Source organism: Pipistrellus kuhlii, unplaced genomic scaffold (assembly GCF_014108245.1).
Source record: "Pipistrellus kuhlii isolate mPipKuh1 unplaced genomic scaffold, mPipKuh1.p scaffold_m20_p_8, whole genome shotgun sequence".
In the NCBI taxonomy this organism is placed as follows: Eukaryota; Metazoa; Chordata; class Mammalia; order Chiroptera; family Vespertilionidae; genus Pipistrellus; species Pipistrellus kuhlii.
The window spans coordinates 65,158,613-65,182,419 of record NW_023425584.1 but is presented as its reverse complement, the minus strand read 5'-3'; the positions used below and the strand labels follow the sequence as shown (position 1 = coordinate 65,182,419).

At 37.2% G+C, this 23,807-nt stretch overlaps 1 protein-coding gene and 1 pseudogene across 2 annotated transcripts in view; both read left to right on the top strand.

Moving 5' to 3' along the window:
* The window catches only part of HPGD (15-hydroxyprostaglandin dehydrogenase), a 30,932-nt gene extending 14,238 nt beyond the window's left edge, over nt 1-16,694 (top strand). Inside the window, exons 5-7 of one of the 2 annotated variants that reach the window (XM_036423768.2) lie at nt 9,936-10,012; nt 13,319-13,482; nt 14,892-16,694. In XM_036423768.2, the coding sequence (XP_036279661.1) occupies nt 9,936-10,012; nt 13,319-13,482; nt 14,892-15,030 (380 nt within the window). In that variant the 3' untranslated portion in view covers nt 15,031-16,694. Of the gene's footprint in view, nt 1-9,935; nt 10,013-13,318; nt 13,483-14,891 lie in introns of those variants that run through there. The other variant, XM_036423769.2, reaches the window with a different exon arrangement.
* LOC118710936 lies at nt 5,708-7,211 on the top strand (annotated as a pseudogene).
* Nucleotides 16,695-23,807: the final 7,113 nt, after the last annotated feature.

The following is a 23,807-nucleotide window of genomic DNA, read 5'->3' as shown; positions in this document are numbered from 1 at the left end:
ATGTGTTACCTATCAGATCAAATTGTCCTGACTGGCCAGAATGTGGTGAACAAGGATTGTCAAATACTGCTAGTGTATGTAAGCCACTGCTTTCATCTTACAATTATGTTACTAAACCTTCAGTGGAATCTTGAATCTCCCCCCCCCCATTTCACCCACAGAGTAAAGCCCTGAAAATATTTGGGGTGCTTACCAAAGTCTCAAGTCAAAACATGCCATTGAGAAGAGCAATTTGGGGATTACAATTCAAGTTCCATTTGGCTTTCTTGGCTAACAGCTTGGTTTATCATATTACCCATCCCTGGATGTTAATTCTCTTCTTACCTATCTAAGAGCCAATATTTGAAACCATAATAAACAGTTTATCTTTTTTCTCTTCTGCTTGACTCAGTACCTTCCACCAGTATGAAGGGAGACACCCTCCCTTCTTGATGCTTGGCCTTTACACCTGGTGCATTTACAGTTTCCTGTTGCCAGGACCAACCTGGACAGCCTCTGCTACCTCTCTGCTCACCCAGGGCTTTGTCACTAAGGTGCATCTCAGAGAGAATATTAAAATGTATTATCTTGTATTATGTCTGCTCACCAAGAGCTTCTATTCTCTCCATAATGAGATTAGCTTGACAAAAAAATTCAGAATGTTATAATAGTAGAAGATAAATGTGTGGACCTCTCTGGCTGCACACTTTCCTCAGAAATATTACCAACAATTTTATCCCCTTGAAGTCATAGCACGTTGGGAGAGGTCAGCCAACCAAAAAAGTCTGTGAGAAGTTCTGGAGTCAAATTATTTTTTCACCCAGCTTTATGGGAGTATATTTGACAAAATTGTAGAAAAAGTATTTCCAATGTTTGCTTCCTTTTGTTTTCCGAACTTTTCCTTTCTCACAGACTTGTCCTGTGCCCGTCCTTATGCCCTTCCTCCCCGCCCCCACTCCTACTCCCCGCTCACTCAATTAAAGGCATAGCTGTGGGTTACATTCAACACAACCAGTCTATCATTATGATCTCTTGCATAGATTCAGTGAAGTCCTTCACTGTCATAGTAAAAACCTTGACACACTGGTTTGGGCAGAGAAGTTAATGAGTAATGATCACTGACGCAGAGTATCAAATGCAATTAATAAGTATAACAAACAGAGGAATAAAGTGGAGAGTGATTCCTCAGCATGTTGAGGGAAGGGAGTGCTCCAGTCTGGAGGCCCAGAAGTTGTTTTGATAATCGTAAACCACATAGATGTTTCGATATGAGTTTTTATTTGTAAACATAATATGTAAACCTGCCCTCATTTAGCCTCATTCATCCTTAGCAAAAAAAAAAAAAAAAAAAAAGTTGGAAGAAACAACAGAAAAGAGTGAAGCTGGTTTAATGAGATAATTAAATGCTTGTGTTCCCATAAAACATCCCTTATAAGTCAAATATATTTCTTAACTACTTAGTTGCTAAAATTGGTACGAAGGACAGAGTAGTTGTCACAGGAAAAAGACTCTGTAAACCTGCTTTCATCTGCCTCCATATTCAGCTACTAAGGTCTTGGTATTTGGGGGGCATCCTCTATGCCTCTAAGTCACAAAGTGACATTTTGGAGGAGATCTCATGAAAGTCTTATTTACTCTGAGCTGAAAACATTAGAATCTCAAAAAAAAAACACTTGAAAACCATATATTTTTTTTTAGCATGTCTTAAATATCAATCCAGGGACATACCCACTTGTGCTATAAGTTTTACCTGAAACCAGAGGCCCGATGCATGAAATTTATGCAAGAGTAGGTGTCTCCCCCCCACCCCCGCCCCAGCTGCTGGTACTGGCTTCTCTCTGGCACCCGGAACAGGGCTTCCCTCACAGCCCCAGCTTTGTCCGAAAGGCCTAGTTTAATTAGAATATTATGCTCTAATTATTATAGATGATATCATTAACTTGCAGTTTGTATTAAGGTGGAAGTGCTAAAATTACTACTTTAAGTAACAAATTCAAGTTAAATGTATGTTGAGTATTTACAGAAAGAAAAAGGAAGGGGAGGGCATAAAAATAAGTAGGCAAAGTTTCCACACCAAAATCTATGTAATCAGTATCTTGTATCAATATGGCAGGACGAAAAAGACTAGCACAGGCCATTTAAAGAGAAACAGGACATTGAGTTGCAAGGTCCGGGGACCATAGCCTGAAGAGCAGTGCTTGGACTCACAACAGACCAGAATTTTCAGGCAAAAAATATTGATCACTTTCCTTCATCTCTAGGCTGAAAATAAATCATGCAGTTCCACCTCTGGATATATACCTGATACATGGCACAGGGCCTAACAGAGTTAGCAACTGCTGAGTCCCAAGCTTTATGATAAACTGTTGGCTCTGTTATATCACACTTAACTTTTCAAGTCCCTTTAATAAAGGTCAGTTTAAAAATCTTCAACATATAGTTAAACAACTAATATCCAACCAGCTTCATAACTTGGAAAATATAGTGAGAATTAGCAGTAGTAATAAAAGTAACTTTATTCGCTCTATTTTAGTGTATGTAATGAATGAATGGGCCTATATTTCTGGATCTTAATTGGTCAGATGCCAACAGTTATGAATCTGTGAGCTATTTTTCTTGCTTAGTCCTGGCACAGTTCTCCATGGTGCTCACTTTGTAGTCTTATGGCATAACATTATTAAGAAGACAGACTAGAAGGAATAAGTAAGAATGATTAAATAGTTATAAATTGACATTTTGAGGAATGGATAAATGATGTGGTTTCCTAGCGTGGGGAATGAAATGACTACTAGGTAATATCTTCTAGGACTTACGCTGCATAGATAATGCCTAAGGACATTGTTTGTATGCAGATTCTGACTCAGTAGGTCTGGGAGTGTCTCCTAAAATTCTACTCCTGAAATTCTGATTCTGGTCCTTGAACCATACTTTGAAGAGCCAGCCTCCAATTTGTAGAGGGATCTTCTTTGAGGGGCTAGGAAGCTCATCTCAGCATAGGCAATGACTGAATTTTTAGGAAGGTGGATTTTGGTGGAACATTAGGAGCAATTTTCAGGGAATTAACTATGTTAATTCTTAAAATTACCTTTCTGGAAAGATTTTAATTATAGAAATGTAGTTTTATGAAAGCTTTGTCACTTCTTATGTCAAGTCACACTTCAGACCTTATGGTATTGGTTATGGTGAACATGAGATTGAGGGTAAAAGCAGCATCAGATAACGTGTCCTGTTATGTGGGAAAATCACATAATGGGGAAGTCCACCAGTTACTTTGGTCAGCTTTCTGCATGAACGTTGATGAATAGATTTTCAGTAGTTCTCCTTTTTTCCTCGTATTAGAGAAGTGATGGTTAAAAAAGGAAAGATGGGTAGACTGTTTAGTGTATGTGGAAGGGTTTTTTGGAGACTAAAGAAATGTGAAGGATTAAAATTTCTGCTTTCTGGCACAACAGCTGAGTTTGAGTTGTCAGGGAAAGATCGTTATCCTTATATTCTCAACTTACTTTTCTAAGTTGAATTTCTTTTGCATTTCTATATAGTCTATTTTTTTAGGGCTTCTCTTTATTTAAAAGAAAATGATGATATAGTACACTTGTCCTATCTGGGAAGATACCAGTTTTTAAGATAATTTTTTAAGCTTTTTATCTTCTATAAGAAGTAGGGATTAAAGTTGTCTCTTTTAAATATGGGTAGAAAAAATATTAAAGATAGAAAAACAAATATGGAAATTATGTTTTATTTTTCAAAATGACTTCCTTATTTCTCCTATAATTACACATGTAATTTCCAGGCATTTATTTGTTTATAATTATCTCATTGGTCTGTGGCCATTTGGTGTTATTATCATGAGTGGTTATAGAAAATATGTCTCTGTCTTATGGGTAGACTCTCTCCCTCTATTGATATTTTTTTCTAAATCTATACTTATGATAGACATACACTTGTTACTAATTAGACATGTTATAGTTTTGAAAGCCTTTATACAATTCTATAAGTAAACTTGCACCATGATGGGCCTAGAATAAGTATTGAAAAATGTGTACTTTTAAAATGTAAGTTACTCATTTTTAAGCACAAATAAAAGATTTTTCACAACATTAAACAAAATTATATTTCTTTGGAGACTACTTTTTTATTGTCACAATCCTTTGCTTTGTTATTACCCTTAAGACCTTTAACAGTAAGACAAATAAGTGCCCTGTCCATATGGAAATTAATTTGCAAGATTTAAAAAACCCAAATTAATTCCAGCAAATAATTGGTCCTGTGTTATTCTACTGGCAAACCTTCCCTAAATTTAGATAGAGTTGATCTGGCTTTTCTATCAATGAAATGCTACCCTACCCCTGTACCTGGGATCCTCCCATTGGTTTTATACATTTCAATAGAGTATATTTAAATACTACTTCAGTATACTTTGTACTTGAAAGGTACTATACATAGATCTTAGATAAATGCACTTCTATAAATCCTTTTGAACTACAAGCAACAATTCACAGCTTGCCAATATCCAGTAACTATTCCAAGTTAGGATTTTCTACCAGATTTTAGTGGCATTTAATTAATATTTTTATAAAAAGAATAGCAAATAACAATGCTGATTATTTGCCAGACCCTGATTTCAGTATTTTATGTAAATGATCTCAAGCAAGACTCAACAGTAATTACTATTCCTATTCCAATTCACAGAAGTAAAACACAGTGTTATACAGCAGTTACCCTTCCAAAGCTAACATAGCTCCTTATGGTGGATTCAGGATTTGAACTCAGCCAGTCTGACACCCAAAGTCCAAAACCACTGTGCTGTAATCCCTCTTGATAAACTTGATTGAGAGGACATTTTAAAATGATTAAATATTATAAGAAGTAACACTCTGGTGAAATTTATTGGGGTAACATTGGTTAATAAAAATATATAGGTTTCAAAATGTATAATTCTATGATACATCATATGTATATTGAATTGTGTGTTCACTACCCAAAGTCAAGTCTCTTTCTGTTACTGTTTGTCCCCCTTTATTCTCTTCTACCACCCACCATCCCTCTTTTCCTTCTGGTAATCACTATACTATTGTCTGTGTCTATGAGGTGGGTTTTATTTTTCTTTCTTTCTTAATCCCTTCACATTTTCTCAGTCTCTTTTGCTTAGTCACTTTCCTTTACGGTAGAGGACTGCTCTGTATAGTTGTGTAGGTTGTAAACTGCACACATTAGGGGGCACTGTTTATGCAAACTACCACATGAATGGTGCCCCCAGAATCCATAGCATACACACTTGGCACACTTAGTACAATTCTCCGTGTTGACCCTTATTACCAACACCAGAACACATTTTGTTTGAAGCACATAGGAACATTATATTTTGGTGTGTGGTTTAAGGTAAATAATAGAAGTATGGTTAACCAATATTGAAACTAAACCACAATAGCAATAATGCTATACTTGTAAAGAAAAAAATGTGTCTTAAGAATCAATAGGAGCCGAAACCTGTTTGGCTCAATGGATAGAGTGTCGGCTTGGGGACTGAAGGGACCCCCGGGTTCGATTCTGGTCAAGGGCATGTACCTTGGTTGCGGGCATATCTCCAGTAGGGGGTGTGCAAGAGGCAGCTGATCGATGACTCTCTCTCATCGATGTTTCTAACTCTCTATCTCTCTCCCTTCCTCTCTGTACAACATCAATAAAATATATATTAAAAAAAAAAAAAAAAAGAATCAGTAGGAAATGTTTGGTTTCTGAAAATTTTTCACCTAACTAAAATTTTGGATCCGGTTGATCTGGCTTGAAAAAAGGCTTGAAAACAAGTTTTTCTTCCTCCGTTTATTATACCTTTTCAAAGCAGCAGACTGAGGTAAATAGTAAATCTCTCAATTGAAAGTCAATTGAGCTGCTTAAACCTTTCACCTTCCTCCCCAAACAACATGAGCTTCAGCATCTGCTCCAGCTTCTCCACAAACTACTGGACCGTGAGCTCTGTGCAGTTAGTTGCCAAGCCATCCGGCCCAGCCAGCCAGCAGCCTGTCCAGTGTCTATGCAGGTGCTGGGAGCTCCAGCTCCCAGATTCTTATGTCCCACTCCACCAGCGTATGGGGTGGCTGGGGGCCTGGAGGGTTGGCTTCTGGGATGTCCAGGGAGGGTTATAGGTATCATCCAGAGTGCGAAGGAGACCATGCAGAATGCCTGAATGATCACCCTGCCTCACAACTGGAGAGGGTAAGAAGTCTGAAGGCTGATAATCAGAGACTAGAGAGCAAAATCTGGGACACCTGGAAAAGAAGGGACCTCAAGTCAGAGCCTGGGGGCATTATTTCAAGACCATCGAGGACCTGAGGGCTCAGATCTTTGCAAGTTCAGTGAACTAAGCCCACATCACTCTCCAGAGTGGCAATGCCCATCTTGCTGCGGATGCCTTCAGACTCAAGTATGAGATGGAGTTGGCCATGCACTGGTCTGTGGAGAGTGGGATTCAAAGGCAGTGTGATTGATGATGCCAATATCACTCCACTGCAGCTGGAGACAGAGATCGAGGCTCTCAAGGAGCAGCTACTCTTCATGAAGAAGAACCACAAAGAGGAAGTAAATGGTCTACAAAACCAGATTGATAGCTCTGGGTTGACCATGGAGTTGGAGTTGGATGCCCCAAATCTCAGGACCTCAGCAAGATTATGGCAGATATCTGGGACCAGTATGAAGAGCTGGCTCAGAAGAATCGAGAGGACCCAATCTGGTCCCAGTAGATTGAGGTGAGCATCACAGTGGTACCTTGCAGACCACTGATTTAGGTGCTGCTGAGACTGGTCAAGAAGCTGAGACATATGATCTAGTCCTTGGAGGTCAATCGGGACTCGATAAGAAATCTTAAAACCAGCTTGGAGAACAGCCTGAGGGAGGTGGAGACGGGCTATGCCATGCAGATGGAATGGGATCCTGCTGCAGCTGGAGTCAGACCTGACCCAGCCATGGGCAGAGGGGCAACCGCAGGAGTATGAGGCCCTTCTAAACAAGGTCAAGCTGGAGGCCAAGATCACCACCAACCAGTGCCTGCTGGAAGAAGAGGAGGACTTCAACCTTGGTGATTCCCTGGTCAACAGCAACTCTATACAATTCCATCCAAAAGACCATCACCCATAGGATTGTGGGTGGCAAAGTGGTGTCTGAGGTCAAGGACAACAAAGTTCTGAGGTGTTAAGGCAGCAGACATGGGGCACCCCTTGGGGAAACAGGAGGCCAAGAAGAAGTTTATATTATTGGGGAGTGGGAAAGAAAGTCATTTGGCAAGTTGGGGAAAAAACATTGCAGATCATTAACTCACCCTACCTACTGGACATATAAAAAGCAACAACTAACATCTACATGTATGAATTTATGGAAATAAAGAAAAGCTCTCTAACTAAATTAATTGCAACTTGCCTAAATAAAATAATTGAAAAATATAATTCTTTTTATTTATCATATCCCCAAATTGGAAAGATCTCACATATCTATCAGCAGGTGAATGTATATATAATTAATAAGTTTAACTTTACAGTGAAATACTATTCAGAAAAGAAAAAATGTGCTATTGATACACACTACCATGGATGATTCTTAAAATTATTATCCTGAGTGAAAAAAGTCAGACAAAAAAGAATTTCACTATATGACCACATTTATATCAACTTCCAGAAAAAGCAAACTAATCTATTGTGACACAAAGCAGCAGGTCGGTGGTGGCCTAGGAGGAGGGGAAAGGCAGGAGAAAGAGATGACAAAGGGACATCAGGAAACTTAGGGAATGGGTATGTATGCCTATTATCTTGATTGTGGTTGTGGTTTCATGGGTGTATGCATATGTCAAAACTTATATTGTATGTCAGTTATACCTCAATAAAGATGCAAAAAATATAAAGAGAAAAGGATGCACAATCTCTGCACATCTGAAATTAATTTATGCAGCTTTTGATTTGTATAATATCAAAAAGTGAAACAGCGCAAGAGTAAACGTCTTTGCAGGATAGCAGTGAAAATGTCATCGAAATGTTACAACAAGATTCATAAAATCAGGTGGCATTTTAAAAATGCAAACAAATCCCTTTTCTTTCTGGCTGCATGCTCTGTTCTACCTTTAAAGGAAAGTGTATGTCTTGTGCTTGCTTGCTCCTTAACCAGAAACAACACAACAGTACTTGACATATTGCCCGTGTGTGACTCCTTGAACCGGTTTGGGTTCAGAAGTTCAGTGCCTCCGCTTACGTAACAGAATTTCATTCCAAACTCAACTCTGACAATACTAAGGAGAAGCATCTCTGTGCTTTTTGTGGCTGTGTCAACCAGCCTATCTCTGATGCAGGTTTCACACTGCATTTCCTGCAGCCCGTGACCACCGTCCCACAACTGCACTGCCTTTGTCTGAGAAACACTTAAGGAGAGATTAAGACAGCCACTAGCTTCAAAGAACAAGACGCGGCAACGCCTGGTGCGACTATTTATTGCCTTCGTCTCAACTCCTAGTACACCTGTGTACACGGTGCAGGCATCGTGACTTCTTGGTGACGGATGTCGCTGAACTTAACTTACACATTTATTTAACCTACAAACAAAACAAAACAAGGAGGGAGCCACCTGCTGCAGTACTTAGAGATCACTGGGCGGACGCACAGTGTGTGAATTATCCTCCTCAGTATTTGAATTGCTCTTGGCAGGCACCCAGGGAGTGATTAAGGTCTGCATTTATTGCTGAACTTTGGCACAACATGCTCAATGGATTGGTGGTGCTCTGGGACTTGTTAGCTGGGTGGAGATGAGCACGCCTCAAACAGAATAATTGAACATTATTAGCATGACTTTTGATAGTAATATCATTACAGTAATCAAGGATCGCTGTCTCTTGACTCAGAAATCATGGATTTTAAAAATGTGAATATGAGTTATTTCAAGGAATTAGATTAAAAAATAAAATATACAAATAGCTGTAGCTAAAAGGCTTACTGTTGATTAGATGGAGAATTGACAAATAGGAGAGTTGGCTTGATAGTAATAGTTACTATAGTAAAATGAGTTTTTCTTGCTGTTTTATTGGGGGGAGGGAGGGAAGAATTGGACTAGATACTAGAAGGTAGGGGAGAAAAGATGCTATCCATGCTACAGCACTGCTTTTTCTTCAGACCATGAATTTAATTATATTTTTGATTAGCTCCTATTGCCTACATGTGGAAAGTTAAGCAAATTCTAAAATAGTTTGAATTCTGTACATGATTATGAAAGGAAATGAATTAAAACCATAGATGCTCTAAATTCCGCTTAAGCAATTTAAGCCTCGTTAGCTATTTGGAAACCTTTAAAAATATAGACTATGTACTTTTAAAAATCCAGGCTTAAAGACTGAAAATGAGATGGTAATTTACTATATTTAAAGACGATTCTCTCTAAGTGTTAGGTAACATTGACTTCTCTTGACAGAAAGTCAGGGAGACAGAAAAAGTTATATATTGCTTTTGATTGCATCCCTCAGCTGTATCTTACCTACAGTGCATTCTGGGCAGTGCAGTAGAGATCATGGAAGGAGTGACCATGCTAAGATGAGTGAGTTCTACAAAGTGTCTGGTGATTATTTTAGTGTATTTTCTAGATTAATTTAAAAATGAACAGGCGGCCGAAACCGGTTTGGCTCAGTGGATAGAGTGCTGGCCTGCGGACTGAGAGGTCCCAGGTTCGATTCTGGTCAAGGGCATTTACATTGGTTGCGGGCACATCCCCAGTAGGGGGTATGCAAGAGGCAGCTGGTCCATGTTCCTCTCCCATTGATGTTTCTAGCTCTCTATCCCTCTGCCTTCCTCTCTGTTAAAAATCAATAAAATATATTTTTAAAAATAAAAAAATAAAAATGAACAGGCACAAATTATTCATTTGCATAGCAATTATTGGGTTTTATCTGCTTATTGTTTAATAAAATTGTTTAAATTTGTTGTTTGTTTCAGGACTCATGCCAGTTGCACAACAGCCTGTTTACTGCGCTTCAAAGCATGGCATCATTGGATTCACACGCTCAGCAGCGGTGAGGATGTAACAACCACAATTTCTCCTTTTCTCTCTGTATATATGTGTAGCATGCATTCTACACAGTTGAGGGGAATGAATTAAGAATTCAGTGCATCTGCCGAAACCGGTTTGGCTCAATGGATAGAGCCTCAGCTTGGGGAATGAAAGGTCCTGGGTTCGATTCCGGTCAAGGGCATGTACCTTGGTTGCGGGCATATCCCCACTAAGGGGTGTGCAAGAGGCAGCTGATCGATGACTCTCTCTCATCGATGTTTCTAACTATCTCTCTCCCTTCTTCTCTGTACAAAATCAATAAAATATATTTAAAAAAAAAAGAATTCAGTGCATCTGAGTAAAGTAAGAATATTATAGTTCAGTCTTTATTATGAAAAAGCTAGAGGCCCGGTGCACAAAATTCGTGCACTCAGGTGGTTCCTCAGACCAGCCTGCACCCTCTATAGTCCAGGAGCCCTCAGGGGATATCTGATTGACAGCTTAGCACTGCTGTGGAGGCTGGAGAGGCGCCCACCACTGCTGCTGTGCTCACTAGCCATGAGCCCAGCTTCTGGGAGCACACTGACCACCTAGGAGCAGCTTCTGCATTGAGCAGTGCACATCATAGCAACCAGTCATTCTGCCATTCAGTCAATTTGCATATTCATCTTTTGTTATATAGCATAGTTTTAGATCACATAAAAGACCAAATAAAGGTGAGCAAATTGAGAGCTCTGCAAGGTCATCACAGACCTTCTCCCCTTTCATGGTGGCTTTTGGGGTTTCCTTGACAACGTGTACATTGCTTTTTCGGCTATGATTGTACAGTCAGTACTATGAATTTTCTGTTTTGAATTTTTTTGTAACTTTGTAGCATTTTAGATAATGTGTTTATACTTTGTTGTGTAGAGTAAAAGAATTGTATTGAATAAATCTAGGAATTGAATGCAAAAAAAGAAAAAAAGAATAGATCATTTTATTTTTTTTAAACATTTTTACTGATTTCAGAAAGAAAGGGAGAGAGAAAGAGAGAAACATCAATGATGAGAGAGAATCATCAATTGGCCACCTCCTGCATACCTCTTACTGGAGATTAACCCGAAACCTGGGCACGTGCCCCTGGCCAGAATTGAACTGGAGTCTGAACGATGGCACTCTATCTACTGAGCCAAACCAGTTAGGGTAAGAATAGGTGATTTAAAATGAAGTAGATTCTGAACATAGATGAGTTATTAAAAAATATTCTAAGACTAAATAACGGGAAGATAGTTCTTAATTTCAAAATTTACTCCAAATCTAAAGAGTATTAACTTCAGCTTTCCTTAAAGAGAATTTGCAGTGTGCTCCAGCCATTACCTGTCACTGTGTGAGAACATAGGAATGAGCAGAAGGGGTGGGGTAGGATTCACTGAGTAGTCAAGTAGTCAAGTAGTCAAGTAGTCTCCATGGAGCCCTAGCATGTAAAGTGTACACAGCTTTAAAAAAATTTTTTTAGACCTAATTGACCATGTGCATTGACAATGCAGCTGCATGGCTTAGTGGTTGACCTACGAACCAGGAAGTCATGGTTTGATTCCAGATCAGGGCATATGCCTGAGTTGTGGGCTCAATCTCCAGTTTGGGGAGTGCAGGAGGCAGCCAGTCAATGATTCTCTCTCATCACTGATGTTTCAATTTCTCTCTCCCTCTCCCTTCCTCTGAAATAAAATTTTAAAAAAAGATAATGTAAAATGCCTTTCATAATAACTGGGGGAAAAAGGTAGCTTAGATAAGCAAGGGAAAGTAGGATGAGAAATGATTAAAAATGTAACAAGAGCTAGATCAAGAGAGTTTATGTGTTGTAGTGAGATTTTATTGAAAGTGAAACCATCAATGTATTTTTTACATATAGGAGTGACAAGATCGGATTTCCATTTCTACAAGATCACTCTGACTGCTATTTAGAAAATATGTTGAGAGGACAAATATAGAAGAGATGAGGAAATTGGGAGGTCTCTGCAGTGGTTAGTCTAGATGAGATATAGAGAGAGTCCAGACAGATGAAGAGAAAAATATTAACAACAGAAGAAATATTAATACTAGGATAAAGAAAACAGATGTGTGACCAGAAAACTTTCAATCAGAAAAGATAAGAAGCTCTCACAATCCTAATTTAAATTCACTGGAAATTTAATTTGCCAGGCTTAGTCTTTAACTCAACTTTGAATGAACACATAAAAGTATTAAAAATAAAAATAAAAATAAAAGACCAGAAATCTCATATTTACAATTACAGTACTTGGAACTTATATAGTCAACTCTTATTTCTGATAGTTATGGTCTATAAGGTCACTTTTAAACACTGAATTAGAATTTCCTTAGAGCCTCTGGTCACATTTTGGTCAGTTAATACATATGTGAATTTCTGTGTAAAGATACCTTACTTAATATGTATTGTATTGATGTATTGTATTCACTATACCTCACGTTTGAGTGAAGCTCATCTGACACACGTATTTTCTCTGTAAGGCCTGCTTGGGAACACTAGACATCAGTTCAGCACTATGCTTGGGCGAAGGGGTATTTTAAGTAGTAAAATCACAAACAAAAAGCACAAAAATAAGAAAACATGGACTAAATGCACTGTGAAAGGGAAACTTGTTTATAGTTAGAAGAACTGAAACAAGAAAACAGACTATTATTCTGCTGAACCTCAGTTGGAGCATTGGCAATGGGCAACTCAAGTTTCTCACTGCTCTGTGGCTTGTCCACAAATGACCCCAAAAGCTCTAGAGAATTTGGGGGCTACAGATTAACTTTACCAAGTAAGAAAATGGAATCCCCAAATAATCAACTACATTTTGTTTTACAGCTAGTTCCAATAAATCAATGGGGTGAAAATTAAGCCAAAGATTGTCAGTCTGAAAATACTGAAATTTGTCTTCTAGATAATTGAGTATCTTTAGAATCAATCAAAGTCTTAAAACTTTCCACTAGCAGTATTATTTAATCAATTATTCTGTTATACAACCCTAATCTTTGAAAGAAGGAATGTTCACTAGATAAGAGCAGTTTAGATAATTAAGCATTTTCAAGGGTTTTCCAGTAATATTCATTTTAGAAATTTAATTAGGTGAGGCTTTCCGGAATTAATTCAACACTTTAGATACATATTCTTTTACTTTCTGCTATGAACCAACTTTAATATTGTCATTTTTATAAAGCCAGAAGGATATCTAACTAGTATTTTTCTCATCAGAGCCTTTGAATAGCTTTAATTATCAGTTTTTCCTATGCTGTGCATTTGCAAGTTTAACAAAAACTGACACTTTCTTCTTCCAATTGGCAGATGGCTGCTAATCTTATGAACAGTGGTGTGAGAATAAATGCCATTTGCCCAGGCTTTGTCAATACGCCCATCCTTGAAACCATTGAAAAAGAAGAAAACATGGGACAATATATGGAATTTGCATGCCATATCAAGGATATGATGAAATACTATGGGATTTTGGAGTGAGTAAAGCTATACCTTTTTTAATTTGATGCAGCAAAGCACTGTCTATACTAATAAATGGATAATATGCAAATTGGTCAGGATGCCCTCACATTAACAACTGAACAGCAGGCTGCATGGGGCGACAAGGCCAGCAGGTAGGTTAGTGAGGGATGACCAAACAACTGAACAGCAGACTGCCTGGGGTAACCAGGCCAATGTGGGGGAGCAGTTAGGGGCGACCAGGCTGGCAGGGGGGGGGACCGTGAGGTGTGACCAGGTTGGCAGAGGGTGGCATTGAGGGGTGGCCAGGCCAACAGAGGGAGGCCATGAGGGGCAACTAGGCCATTGGGGAGGGGGACAGTTAGGAGCCAGCAGTCCCAGATTGTGAGAGGGATGTCCGACTGCCGGTTTAGGCCTGATCCCTGAGATTGGGCCTAAACTGGCAGTTGGACACCCTCAAGGGATTCTGGATTGGGTCCAGACTGGGCTGAGGGGACCCCCTCCATGCACAAATTTCATACACCGGACTTCTAGTCTACATATAAACAATAAAAAGGGGGAGGGGGAATAAAGTTTTAAAGTTGAGAAACTAATGCAAACTTTAAAGTTTGGTTTTGGCATACTCTGTGAAAGAATATATCTTTTCTGGATTTCTGAATAGTGTGAAAAGGTGATGTTTAGCTATCTTTGGAAGCAGTAATTCCTTATCTGCCTAAATTCCAAGCCATATTTACTTAAACTCTTTGTGAAATTTCATATGGCCCTCTAACTTGAATCATTTTTATACTAAACAATGGATCAACACATGTGTTTGGTGAACAATGTCTGAATTAGAGCAGTCAGATTTCACAGTCATAGCTATCATGCTGATGAAATCAGACCATCTGGGATCAGATCCCGACTCCAGTTCTGACCATGAACTTCTCCATCAAGCTCAGTTTTCTCACATGCAAAATGGGGATAATATTAAAACAAACTTAGAGGATTTTTGGAAGTTCACAAATAAGTGATCCATCTAAACTACTTAAAACAGCAACAGATTCAATAATAGACATGCAATAAATGTTAGCTATAATTCTTTCTATTTTCACTCTAATAACATTTCTGTCTAATAAGTCTAACATGTATTGGTAGGATAAAGATGAGAAAATAATAATTTTGTCAATGTAAATAATAAATAAATATTCATAAATCTTTCCTATCAAAATGATAGCAGGTTAAGGCTTGGACATCTACTAGTTAACTTATTGTATAACTTAGTTAATATCTAATTGAATAAAACATAAAGAAATGTTTATCAGCTCATTGATAAACATTCACTTATTACATTTTAAAGGTAGTAAATTATTCAAAAGTAACTAAAAGATAAAGTGAAAACCATACCTTCATCTTTAGTTTAAAGCACCAGTGTTTCCTTTCCTTTTAGCCCATCAACGATTGCCGAAGGATTAATTACACTCATTGAAGATGATGCTTTAAATGGTGCTATTATGAAGATCACACATTCTAAGGGAGTTCATTTTCAAGACTATGAAGCAACTCCGCTTCCTGTAAAAAATCAGTGAACATCTTATAGATCAGCCATAACTGAAAATAAGCACAAGTGACTTGTCTTCAGACCATATCTTCATTTGAATACGACTTTCAAGGTGAAATGTTAATGTAGGACATTTTCCTTCATGCATTTGATGTTTATTTTTTTCCTAAATGATTGGTTAAATATATAGATTAAAAAAATTAGGAGCTGTCAAAAATATGATGTGAATTAAAGCTAGATTTTGACCCTATGGTCTAGAAGTAATGATTAAAACAAAGGATTTTCAAGGAATATTCCACTTTTCAAAAAAATGTATTTAAATTTGTGGTTCATAAATACTGTTTTTCAGAACATCATTTTAAAGGGGATACTTGAATTGTTATTTAAATCTAACCAGATGTAAAAAAACAAAAAACAAAAAAACACACCTCATTTTGTTTCCGTATTAAAAGAGGGAGGCCACTGACAATGGCAAACTTTAGTAACAATAACTTTTCCTTACATACCAGCTTTCAGCTGAACACATCAGCTTTTATAGTTGTGGCATATTTAGCAGCAGGAGTTAAGGAATAAATTACAGTGTGCATACAATCCTAACTGAAAATCTGATGTACAGAAAGATGTCAGATCGTAACTGGCTAAGTTGCTGATCCACCGTTCAGCTTCCCATCTGGGAAAAGCGTTTTTTACCCTCCTTGGTTACTTTAAAAACTTTAATTGAGTCCAAAAATCTCAGGAATGAAATTTGTAATAGCTACAGCAGAAAAGATAGTTAGTGCTCCCAGAGTGTTATATTTAAGATACACTTATTAAGAAAACAAATACAGATGTAATTTTTTTTTCAGACTACTTCTCATTTATTTTTACTAATTTCAAAAGTGCCTTCCTTTCAATGACACTTCCCCCCTCCCCCATTTCCAGAAGTTGCTTAGTGTTCTATGTATAGCTAAGAGAAGTCAATTTGTTGCAGCTTCAACTGTAAATGTTTTTGAATGCTCAGAGCCATTATCACAAGAGGTAAAAATAGCTGAGGTGTATTTCTGTTTTCACTGTCAGGTCTTTTAAGATGGGATCATTAAGTGCACCTGCTTTGGGTAACCCTATTTACAAGCAATAATTAAAGCTAATAATAGTGAAAGCACAAGATTTCTAATTCAATCCTTTCCTCTTATAACTTAAACAAAATGCAAAATGTAAATGTTGTATGAGTGATTCACTGTGTCTGCTGACTCCAGAGCTCCCAGCTTGGAACAAAATGTATCCACTTGAAATTAATAAATATTTCCTAGAGGTCCTGAAGTGTTGCCATATCCTGCTCTGTTTTAATTCTGCTATAGAATACAAGTGGCCTTCACTTTCAAAAGGGAATTTGAATATGAGTAACTGTTGTCTAGATCTTCACATAATGTATTTTAAAAACCAGCAAGAAATGAACATCAGTGAATGTCTAATAGAGATAAGTTGTATAATTAGCAAAACTTTGTTCTTACCTTATGGCAGTGACCAATCAGTGAGCAATGTGGGTACTATATGTGGTATGTCACTTATTGTGTGTATTTTTCTACTGTGATGTTTAAAGTTGTAGCTTAAGCTTTCTTTTTATGGATAATTCTCTGTATTGCTAGCCTTCAGTATACTTTGTACTTTGATTTTTTTTTCAAATTAATAAACTATGAAGACATTTACAACTGAGTAGAACTAAAAAAATGTGATTTATTATTTTAAAAGTTCTTTTACATTAAAATGTATCTTCTATAAATAGCTTTAAATAAATCGATAATGTTATGTGATATCTCTATATGCTGGTTGAGGAAAAATATAAATATTAAATTGGGGGGAGGTTTAATTCCCTTATTTGTATTTTTCAGTGAAAATCATAATGTGACTAATATATATTTTTAAAATGTCTTTCTCCTATAAAAGAAATAGAGCCCGCAGAGCAGCAAAACTAAAAATGTGTGGACACTGAAAAAAGATTATTTGCTATTGACATTGAAATGTCCAACAAACTTCTTTTTCAATATGACAATACTCTTAGATACTTAAGTATCATTTAAGATACAAGTGATGATGATTGTAAATGATTTCCATCTATGCTTTATTTATTCATAAATTTAGGACACAGAAGAGGTCTGAAAATGTACATTTTTAATAAAATCTAAAGTCATTCATATACTAAATATCATTTGATGGGTAGCTTTTTTCTTACATTAGAATTTCAAATGGCACATTTACTGGTGCACTGGAAAAGGTGATTGGAGCCAAGGTCACAAGGGATGTCATCCATCCTCCATTTCTGTCCTCTGGTTGGCTTCCCTCCTAGGCAGCTTTCTTCATATGATGCTTCCAGGAGCTACAGCTTGAACCTCTCCGACCTCCAAACTGGCAAAACAAGAGCTTGTTTTTGGCAACAGAGCTCATTTGCCTTTCTTAGCTTATGTGCAAATTACTGAGACATTCTGTGAGTCAGAGAGATACCAAACAACATGCCTTCCCAAGAGCTGGTAGAATTGGAGGATGCTGAGGGACACGAAACATGGGCTGGAAAGCTTTCTTAGTCCAAAGGGCTTGCATCCTATGGACTAAGAAAAGGAGAGGAATAATTTTCAAGAGAAAAAATGATGCTGCCATTACCAGAACAAAAACCAGAGATAGCCTCTGTAGAGGAAGACAGAGTGAATAACAGATTCGTTAGGCCTTAATCCTTTAGATAAATTTTCACAGACTATCGGGGTTCCTATAGCATGCCTAGATCCATATGTATCACGTTGGATAGGATACGACAGAAGAAAATGAATAAAAAATGCAGCAGGCATACATGTTCCTGCTCATGCATATTTGTTCATGCTCATTCTCCACGTAAAATATATTTCTTATTGTGGGCCTAAGCGAAAATGGTTCAAAAGCGACTTATTTTAACATTGACTGAAATCACTGCCTCTAGACATCCTTCATTTCTTAATTTTTGACTGTTACCATTTTAATTCTCTAGTTCCATTCAAACTTATTAGCACCACTTCTAATTCTTTTTACTAAAATTACATCATCAGCATGTAATTACACTAAATTTTAATAGGGCTTTGTAAGTTTAACTTTGAACCATTAAACTATGCCCCATCCCCAGTTTTAAAATAACACTGACACACATATATCCACTCATTCAACAAATAATTATTGAGCAATTTGGGGGCAAAATTTATATACACAAGTTTTAGTGTAGGGTGTCTTACATACATTTTAGTACAGACACTTACTGATTAAGGTCTGATCTGGAAAATGGCACCGAAGTCTGAAAGAATCTATTGGTTACAAAAGTATTGGAGCCTGGCCAGTGTGGCTCAGTGATTGAGCATTGTTCTGTGAAACAAAAGGTCCCTGGTTTGATTCCCCCTCAGGGCACATGCCCCTGTTGCAGGCTTGATCCTCAGTAGGGGATGTGCAGGAGGCAGCCAATCTCTGTTTCTCTCTCATTGATGTTTCTATCTCTCTGGCCCTCTCCCTTTCTCTCTCAAATTAATTTAAAAACACTTTTAAAAAGTATTAGAAGAGAACTAAAGAGCCAAACATGGAATGATGGCATAACCCAGTGTCAACTGGAAAATAGAAATAACTAGGTATTCTATTGCTGAAAATGATTTATTCAGGAAAAAAAAAAGGATTGCACTCCAGGACATGCGGACATGGGGAGCCACTTGCACATGCTGCCCCCAGACAAAGATGCAGAAGGAACTGATAGAAAGGAAAAGAAAGTCAAGAGGAGGGGTGGTTACAGCCACAGAGCTCTATTATAAACACTGAGTTCTTCCTATACAGTTCTCATGATGACATAGACTGCTCTTATCTGAAATTATACAGGATGGCCTATTAAGTGCAATCAGGCAATGAAAAGAAATGGCAATGTAAAAATTGGAAAGGAAAAAAACTATCATTATTTTTAGTGGACGAGACTATTAATACATAGAGTGTCCCCCCAAAATATATACACACTTTGAAGGATTATAAAGTCAGTGTTTATTAATATACAGTTCATTTTCAAATTTTAAAATAATCTACAGAAATGAATAAATTTTTTTGGTCAATGACTGCTTTCAAATCAATGACCATTCTGGTCCAGGCCCTGCTGGTCATGTGAAGCAATGGAAATGCAAACATCAACAATCATTTTGTTTGGTATTTGTGGGCCCTCAATTCATCAACTATAGCTGGTTTTATAAGCTTTATCATTTATATATTCTCATAAAATAGTCTAGTGGATAAATTTTCTTTGTTCAAAGCTTAGTCTGGCTTCAGCCATTGTTTAAATCAGTTAAATCTAGAACGGAGTGAAAATTGAGTTATCAGCTTTTAAAGTGTGTATACATTTTGGAGGTGTCCCTCCAAAAATGTATACATACTTTGACTAAATATAAAGGCAGTGTTTGTACTTCGACTGCATTTTCAAACTTCCAGTAGCATTTTAGGATAAATCTCCTTTGTTCAAAGGTTAGTCTGGCTGAAAAGAAAGAAACACCATTTGAGCCATCAGCTGTTGAAGTGTGTATATACATTTTGGGGACACCCTGTACAAAAGTACAAGAGGTTTAATATTAGAATTCATGACGACTTCAGCAAGTGTTATAGATTAAAAACATGATAACCATTCTTTTTTAGTTTCTCCAAACAAGAGGTGGAGTCTATTTTTCCTCTTGAATATGGGCTGGCCTTGTGACCTCCTTTGTCAAAACAATGCAGGAGAATCAATATTGCATGGTTCCCGAAGAAGCTTTTGTATGCATGTGTCTGCTTTTGTGCTTGAAATCCTGCCACCTCGTGAACAAGCATGAGGAGAGCCTGCTGATGGATGAGGGACCACATAGAGAAAAACCAAAACACTTTTTAATTGCCAGCTCCTAGCCAACCCAGCGGCCAGCAGCAGAGATTGAGTGAGCCCCATAGGAGATTAGAGAAGGCTGACTCACAGCAGCAGAACTAAAGTCTCAACTGAGCCCAGCCCATATTGCCAACCCACAGAGTTGTGAGATACTATTGTATGGGTTCTTTATAATGCAGCAATTGCTAACTGATGCAGGAAGGCTGTGAAAACACAAGATATTATAGGAAAAAAAGGTGAAAATCCTAAAACAGAAAAAAAAGACATTTATAATAGAGCATCGCCGAAACCGGTTTGGCTCAGTGGATAGATGCAGGGAGGTATAAGGGGTCATGAAAAAGGAAAAGGTGTGAGGAAATAAGATTTCGTATAAGAAGCAATGAGAATCATGACTTCTAGGATTAGAAATATATGAAAACAAAAAATCAAGAGGGAGCAAAAAAAAAAAAGCATTCTAAATTATTTATATTTTCTGGGATTTGGTAAAAACCACTAAGTAATGTTAACTATTAAGAAATCAATAGTGTTTAATGTAATATATAAAATAATGTATAAACCAGTCAGAGAAAGACAAATATCATATCATCTCACTTATATGTGAATCTAATGAACAAAATAAACTGATGAACAAAACAGAACCAGAGAATGGATATCTGGAAAAGACTAAAAGATGTCAGAGGAGAGGCGAGTGGGAAGGACTGGATGAAAGAAGATGAAGGAATTAGCCAAAGAACATATATGCACAGCCCAGGGACACAGTCCGTGTGGTCAAGGCCAGAGTGGGGGGGAGATCAGGGCTGGGTGGAGGGGGCAAAGAAGGAGGGAATGGGAGAATCTGTAAGAGCATCAACAATGAAAATAAATTAAAGAGAGAAAAAAATTCAAATAATAATAGTTAAGTCTAAAGATTAGAAAGAAGGAAAAAAAATCAGTATAATGAGTGACCCAATAGAAAACAAATAGGTGCATAAGTAATGGAATTGTAAATGCAATCATCTTTACCTCTCTCCACAACCCTCAATGGTTTCCCATTGCAGTTGGAATAAAATCTCACCTGTTTTCACTCCCCTTCTGTCGATTTCTCTCTAGGCTTAGCAGCCTTGCTGACCCTGGAATGTGTCAAACTTTCTCTCCCCTGCAGGCCTTTGTGCTCATTCTTCTAATTAGATGGGTGTTTTCCCACATATTATTGGCTCTAATATAACCTCAGTATGACCTCCTTTTACCACTACTCTAAATTAACCTATTTAGAAATTCTACCCTAGGTTATCACATGGCCCTTGTTTTTATTTTTATCTTTGTAAGATCGATTCTCTGAATTTATCTCTGCTATTTTTTTTAACTTCATATGATTTTTCTACTCTACCACAATATAAGCTCTATTCAAACAAGGACTTCATCTGTTTCAATTCATAGAACTTGGTGTGCATGAAGTAAAACGAATGAGTAAATGAATGAATGAATTGTTAAATGAATGAGTGAATGAATGAATGAAGTATCTATTAAAAGGCTAAAGATACTTAGCTGCCTTAAAAATATATAAATTTTCTGGTTTATGATTTTTTAGTAAAGATATTTTTCTCTAGTTAAAAAAAAAATATATATATATATATATACAATATATATATATATATATATATATATATATATATATTAAAATACATATACACACACACACACACACACATATATATATATATATTCCCTGCCTGAATGGTATAGTTTAGAGGTTGAGTGTTGATCTATGAAACAGGAGGTCACAATTTGATTCCCAGTCAGGATACATGCCAGGTTATAGGCTTGATCCCCAGTGGGAGACATGCAGGAGGCAGCTGACTGATGATTCTCTTTCATCATTGATGTTTCTATTTCTCTCTTCCTTCCTCTCTGAAATCAATAAAAACATTATATATATATATATATATATATATATATATATATATATATCCCCAAATCAGATGTTAATATTTCCACTCTTCTTTGTATTGATCAGATGACCTCTGCAATATTATGTTTGAGTTTAAGTATCACATTTTAAGAGGGCTTAAGTATCTGGAGTTTACGTTTTGTTTTAAGTGCAATGGGAGAAGTATACAAAACTTCAAATTTTGGAGTTGTTGTAAAGAAGACAGAATTAACATAGTTTTCTCCAGTGAATAGAATGATTAGTAATTGGAGATACAAGGAATGTGGTATGAAGTACCACCAGAATTAGTATACTCTAAATGACATTATATTTGCCCTGAAAGCAGAAAATTCATTGATCATTGAAATGGTTGAGGCTGACAGCCACCTATTATGGATATTGTACCAGTACACAGCATATCTGTGTAAGTGGAAAGTTTGACCAAAGGGCTTTAAATTACTTTTAATTTTGTTTCTATTCAAGTACTATATAATGGTCCTTGCAGTTAAGTTTATATCAAGTTAATAGCATTCACAGTAATTCTTCCCATAATCAGAAAAGGTCAGTATGGTTTTCATCCACTATTTTGCTTTGTTCTAACCGTTAATAATATCCAGTTTCTCCTACTTAGTTCATATCAGGGAATTTTGGTAGAAGACTTTTCAGAACTGTGTGGACCTACTTTTCTGCTTCTGCACTTGCTACCTCATCTTGTACAGCCACTAAGGTATGAACTTCCAGCCTCTGGCAAGGACATCTTTAAAGAGTCACAGAGGCCACCCAAGTTTGGATCAGTCCAGTGCTTATTTTATTTAGATTTTGTGTCAAAGAGCTTACAGTATGTTAGTTGATGAATGGTCTGGGCCATCCTTCCTGTCCATGGGAATGGGTGTGGGGAGATTTCCTTGGTAAGGAGGATGTTTGGAGTATAAGTTTTCTTAAGTAAATTTTATCATCCCTATCTGATGGCCTTTAAAGTGTTATAATAAGACTTATCTTTTTTTTCTTGGAAGGGGTCTTCTCTTCCTATATCTTATTTACAAAGGATTTTGTAAATGTACAGGAGTGATACAAGCAGACTCCTATGGTTTTATGAAGGCAAACATGCCGCTATTTATGAAATTGAGTCAGAAAATTACATCTTTCTTGCCTAAAATCTTTTATTCTTCATTGTCCTTTTTCTCTGATCCATCCAAAGTCGAGTTCTCACAACATCTCACATGTGCTAAATGTATTTTGATTTTTATCATAACTGCTTTCCAGCTCCCAGCGCCTGTCCTAGTCAATTAACCCTAAATACTATGTTGGTGTAATCTAACACATGCCTCTAAGTGGGTCAGTCCCCAACTCACTTCTGCCTCCTATTTCCAAAGACATAAAGTCCAGCCCTCCAGACAATCATTCCAGGCCTTACACAGTTAAACCACAATTCACCAGCCCCACCTTATCAGGGCTAATCCTTATCAAATTACAGGATCCCCGAATTCCAGCTCTAGATTTTTCTTACTTTATCCCTCTTTTATCTTTATCTGTAAATTTTCTTGATAGATAGTAGGAAAAAGTGCAAGGGGGATGGGTAGGATAGAAAATCTGCACATGGAAGAAAATTAATATTAGGGGTGGGGTAGGGGGGTGATGGGCCGTTTAGGGTAAAGATAGTAGGAAGAGACTTGGATGAATTTCAGGGAAATATGTTTTTCTTATTTTGCCTAGTATAAACACATAAGGAATACATTTTTTAAATTTAATTGTATGCGTACAGATGTTTGCAATCATTGTTGATTTGGACTCAATGGAACAATGAATACATTTTTCATATGATAATCATAGTACCTAACACAGAACAGCAGGCCTTTCCAGGTTGCCAATAGCTCATTGGTGCATAGTAAGTGCTTACTTATTACTTTCTGGTTGATTTGAACTGTTTTTGAGTGTGTGTGTGTGTGTGTGTGTGTGTGTGTGTGTGTGTATGTGTGTGTGTGTGTGTCAGGGTATCAGCCATAATTCCAGCCAGTTCTTTTTACTTGTG